Below are 4,933 nucleotides of genomic sequence, written 5' to 3'. Positions count from 1 at the left end.
CCCCCCCCCCCCCCCCCCCAATCAAACGGCAAGAATCTTAATTTTCGAATAGGTAATGTCCACGAAATAATTTTCCTTCAGGACACTGTGCAGATGCCCATTAACGGCCCAATAAAGGCCCATTATCCAATAATAGCCCATTGTGGTGTTTTTTTTTGCGAAAATGAAAAACGGAAAAAAAAGGGACCTTGGAGTCGCAGAACAAAAAGGTCTCTTGCGCATTGATAAATGTGTACTCTGCAGACTGGAAGAAACACGTTCTCTCTCTCGCTCGCTCGCCCATCAACGGCCCTTTTCACTAAAATACACTGCAAGTCTCTCTCTCTCTCTCTCTCTCTCTCTCTCTCTCTCTCTCTTAGGGTTTAACTTTAAGGACGTCTGCTATTGCGGGAGCTTTGCTCAGGAACGACAATGGCTTCGTTACTCTTGAGCTGGTTTAATGTTGATGCGTTTCTCTCAGGAGGTAATATTTTCTGGGTTAAATTTTTCTTCTTTGAGCTGCAATGTTTGATTTTGATCATTAGGGTCTTCTGAGCTTCGAGATTATTGCTGGAAATTTGAAATCTTGGCGCTGAATTGTTCGGATTTAGTTTTCTGCTTTAACCGTGATTGTTTCTCTACATGGGTTTTGTTCAGTATGGATTGCGTTTTAAGATAGTGTTATGAGTGCTTAATGCGGTGATGTTACCTTGTTCTTTTGGTGATGTTCATCCCCGTAGAGAAAAGACATTGGTTTTGATTGATAACCGGAGATGATAAAAACGACGATGCAAGCGCTTTAAAAACGAAAATGGCATTTTTTTTTCTATCTCTGAGATTAAAGATGGGGAATTCTCCGTTTCCTCGTCATCAAGATGGTGAACCAGTTCTTGAAGTAACCTAGGAGCCTTAGATGATATTCTCTGTGAAGAAATAATGAATCTTTTTCGAACTGGATCCCAGTTTCTTGAGAAAAATGCATAATATCATGTTTAGCACTGAAGAAATGTGTAGCTTAGAAGCAGATTGATGCAGCCTCCACGTAACAAAACTCAAGTAGATATATGGGTGTACTTGATATGATGTTGGTCTTAGGATCAATGCAAGGCACTGCTCTTAATCTCAATGAGTTTATCTAACCTTGTTCTGCAATGTATATTTGAGGTTTTGTAAAAGCTAAACCTTTAGATGGAAACAGTAGTTTCTCAAAAAATTTAATATTGCAGCGTGATTTGTTGGTTCTCTTGTTTTTGGCTCTTGTTTTCTTCTGTAATCATATCTACCCTTTATCGGTTACATATCATGAAATTTTTCTGATGCTAGGTCCTTATACCATGGTGATGCAGCTGATAACTGGTCCGAGGATATTTTCCCGGTTTCATATGAGACATGTAAACCTTTCTTCTGAGGTATCATTGGTATCAATGATTTGATATGCTTCAGGGGTGGATAGGGAATGAAGCCATTGGTCCGTGTCTCTGTAGGATAGATGTATAAAATTCCATGTCTACCTTCTCATCTATTTGGAAATTATTTGGATCATTGAACATCAATCTTTTCTTATTCTTTTTCGGATTTTCTCCTATAGATTTCTGAATCATATGCATCAATCTTATTAACTTCAGCAGTCACATACCATCGACAAGATCGATTACTGCACTACAAAGAATCACTTTGTAATCGTAAGACACTCTTGCTTAGTCATTTCAGGGTCTCAATGTCAGGAACTGTGGCACTGAAAAGAGACTAAAACACCCACATGATTAAACTGAAAGTGATACATGCAATTTTGTGTATTTTTACATCAAAGAAGGAATGTGCTTGTGCTGTCTCTACGAGAGTTGTGATCTTGCGAGACTTCTTGTGTATTAGCCTTACCTTGTCCTAGCCAAGACAGTGTAAGATTGGTCGGGAATATCTTCTTCCCGGCTTCTGGGTGTGAGACCTTCTTGCCACTGGCAGCGTGAGAGAAACTCCTGAGCTCGTTAAGTCGCTTCATCTTCTCCTTCTTCTGCTTCTTCTTGTGGAAGGAGAGGAAGAACGATGCTACAACCTTGGTGACTTGCTTCCTCGAGGAGGGAGAAGCTTTCTGGAGTTTCACATGCTGACCATGGCGAGGACAACGTCGGGCAATTCTGATCAGGAGTTTTCTGCAGGGTCGGAGAATCTTGTGATCAAAGGTAACTAATGATGCTCTACCACTCATCTCCGGTTTATGTTCTGTCTCTAGCAAAACAGGATTGGACATGAAACAAGAGAGAGAGAGGGAAAAATCTGTATGTTGCGACTGTGTATGTATATGGCCTGGCTTCTCTTTTGTGTATGCTTGGTTTGGGATAATGTCTGGTGGGTTTCACGTCTTGGTGAAAGCCTCGCTAGTTTATGGTGTACCATGAAGTGAAAACAAGAGTCAGTCTTTTCTACAGACTAAGTCTTCTGCATAGTGTGATTGCAAGTTCTATCATTTACATTTTCAACAATTATAAAAGAAAAACAAGTTTTTTAAGGTGATGATTCTATTTCTACAGCTTTGTATAGTTTCAAATTAAAAAAATTAAACATGTCCAAATATAAAAGCCAAAAATCTATTTAGTTGAATTTTCGAAACTCTGAATTTTCTTGCTGGATTCTACTTGGCAATGGCATCCATTGATGGATGTATAATTACAATCCTTAAAGCCTGTATCTTTATTCAATGAATACACACCCAAGAGGTTAAACCCTAAAAAGAAAGATCCTCAATCAATACATGAAACTGATTTCTTTATCTCCTCACGCCATGAACTGCAGCAATATACAGAAGCTGCGTGACTGAGAGTATGATCAAGAATGCCTCCATAGTTCTCTGCATGGAAACACGGGCGAAAAAACGATACCGAAAACTCAGCGGCTTCGAAGTGAATCTGTAAGAAACGAGCTGGGAAAAAGAGAAAACTCACCAGACGTGCATTTCGTACGTGAAAGGCGATCTCTTTCCATGCGAATCTGATCAAAGGAACAAGAATATATAATGTGATCCACAGTTCAGAACATATGGCTGTATTTATGAGCTCTTTTAGTTTCATTACCCCATGGCGAGGAGGGTGAGGGCCCAAGCAATAGTTGCCGCCATGGCTGCAGCAGGTAAGCTCTCTTGGTTCCAAGAACGGATATGGTTAAGCCCGGAAATGGCAGACGCTGCACCCAGGACACCTGCAAGCAACGAGAATGTAACGAAGAATCCTGTGGCAGCATTCCCCATCGGGAAGAAGATTGGCGAGAAACGTGCCGGGAGATTGAGATCAGGGCCTGTGAAAAATGATAACAAGTTAAAGAACGAGTCTCTTTGTCTGAAACCTTATTGGAATCAAGAAAGTAAAGTGTAGAGGAAGATGATACCAATGGCGAAACCATGGTCGATTGCTCTGTTCATGGCCCATCCTCCAATCCCTAGAACAATCACATACATGCAAAAGTTCAGCACCAGAAGCAGAGAAGCAACCGATTTCGTCTGATCACCCGCCATTTTCCAAGAAGAGAGAACACAAAATTCAAAGATATATGTATTGTTTATGCGCAGACTGAAATCAAAGTGAGGCTAATTAATTATATATACCGAACTGCCTGGTTCTTTTCTTGTTAAGGCTGCCCGATTGAATCCAAAGAGTTGTAAAAGTTCATAACTTGAAGTTCAAGGCTTATTTTATATATATATATAAAAAACAAGATTCTTGGCTTTGCCCCTATGTTGGGATTTGCAAGAATTTTCATCTTCTTACAAGAGAAAAAAGGCAAGATTCTTTGCCGGAAAAGAATTCCTCAGATTTATTAAGTTGATGTTCTGTGAGCTGAATTTTGTTATTTATAATGCTCCTACAGATCAAGCTAACATTTCCACCACAGCTGAACCTGGTGATCTTTTCATGTGAACGTTTCTCACCGCCGTTCAACCCAAAGAATCAATATTTTCTCAGGAAACAAACAGAAAGATACAAATGGAGGAACTTACCTCGAGGGCTTCGAGATTTAGAAAACATTTGAATGCTTTAAATCACAATCAGTACAATGAAAAAATTAGGTACCCCTGACACAAACAAAGCGTAAGAATCTTTATTGACTCCATGATTACTCAAACAAATGAATCATACCATTAACAAACTTTGATACAACAAGGCATAGGATTCTGAGGCCGGTAAAACATTAGGTTATCCAAATCCTCTGATATCAAGATTCACAAGGTTTATATATAAATCAGTGGTTCATAGTATAGGAACCAATCCAAATGGTTATTACTTTAGCAAGAAAAGTAAATGAATTTTTTAATCTCAGAGAATTCGATTACATCAACTCTGTAGCAATTACAACGCTTTGAACTGCAGTAAAGATCTACACAATATTCAAAAAACAAAACAAAAATGTCACATGAACAAATCCAGTGGTGCATCCTCTCCTGAAACGTAACCCAGAGCCTTTGATTTCTCCGGTCCTTCATGTAAAAACAACGCTAGGACAACAAAGTCAAGAACGCAGATCTTATTCGGACCATTACCCACCTCGTGAGCCTCATCACCAAACCACAAAAAGAGAAAGCCATTTAAAAAATATAAACCGAAAACAACAATTATCAGAACATTATACAACACAAATTATCATTGAATGAAGTATAAGCAGGGATAAAGTAACAGAGAGCTTATTGTAAGAGATGCCCACTGTGTCGCAAGACCTGTTTTGATTTGATATCTGCCATAAAAACGAAATGACCAGATACTTTCAGAAATCTGGCCATTAGATACCACAGGCATTGTTAAAAACATTACTCAAGAAATAATCTGCAATCTCAGCCGAAAGATGGTGAATTTTGATATTATTAATCACGGGAAATCATCTACGCAAAAGAATTTGCATCACTGATTGCAGTGAACCAAACAAAACGATCAGACCAAAACAAAAGGAAAACACTTAGAATTCTATCGGA

At 39.0% G+C, this 4,933-nt stretch overlaps 2 protein-coding genes and 1 long non-coding RNA gene across 4 annotated transcripts in view; all 3 read right to left on the bottom strand.

Moving 5' to 3' along the window:
• Positions 1-1,304: 1,304 nt before the first annotated feature.
• LOC104812653 lies at positions 1,305-2,467 on the bottom strand. Its single transcript, XM_010539925.2, has one exon. It carries the CDS (start codon positions 2,225-2,227, stop codon positions 1,784-1,786), a length of 444 nt encoding a protein of 147 aa, XP_010538227.1. The 5' UTR covers positions 2,228-2,467; the 3' UTR covers positions 1,305-1,783.
• Positions 2,468-2,612: 145 nt separating this feature from the next.
• Positions 2,613-4,248, bottom strand: LOC104812652. Its single transcript, XM_010539924.2, has 4 exons — positions 3,358-4,248; positions 3,048-3,267; positions 2,919-2,964; positions 2,613-2,824 (listed from the first exon to the last, which is right to left on the bottom strand). Exons 1-4 carry the CDS (start codon positions 3,482-3,484, stop codon positions 2,744-2,746), a joined length of 474 nt encoding a protein of 157 aa, XP_010538226.1. The 5' UTR covers positions 3,485-4,248; the 3' UTR covers positions 2,613-2,743.
• Positions 4,249-4,251: 3 nt separating this feature from the next.
• The window catches only part of LOC104812651, a 1,932-nt gene continuing 1,250 nt past the window's right edge, over positions 4,252-4,933 (bottom strand). For both annotated transcript variants that reach the window (XR_771627.1, XR_771626.1), the window contains exon 2: positions 4,252-4,698. This is a non-coding gene — a long non-coding RNA (uncharacterized LOC104812651). The remainder of the gene's footprint in view (positions 4,699-4,933) is intronic.

This window comes from Tarenaya hassleriana, unplaced genomic scaffold, assembly GCF_000463585.1.
Source record: "Tarenaya hassleriana unplaced genomic scaffold, ASM46358v1 Cleome2, whole genome shotgun sequence".
In the NCBI taxonomy this organism is placed as follows: Eukaryota; Viridiplantae; Streptophyta; class Magnoliopsida; order Brassicales; family Cleomaceae; genus Tarenaya; species Tarenaya hassleriana.
The sequence above is the reverse complement of the archived record's forward strand: the minus strand, read 5'-3'. Positions and strand labels throughout refer to the sequence as shown.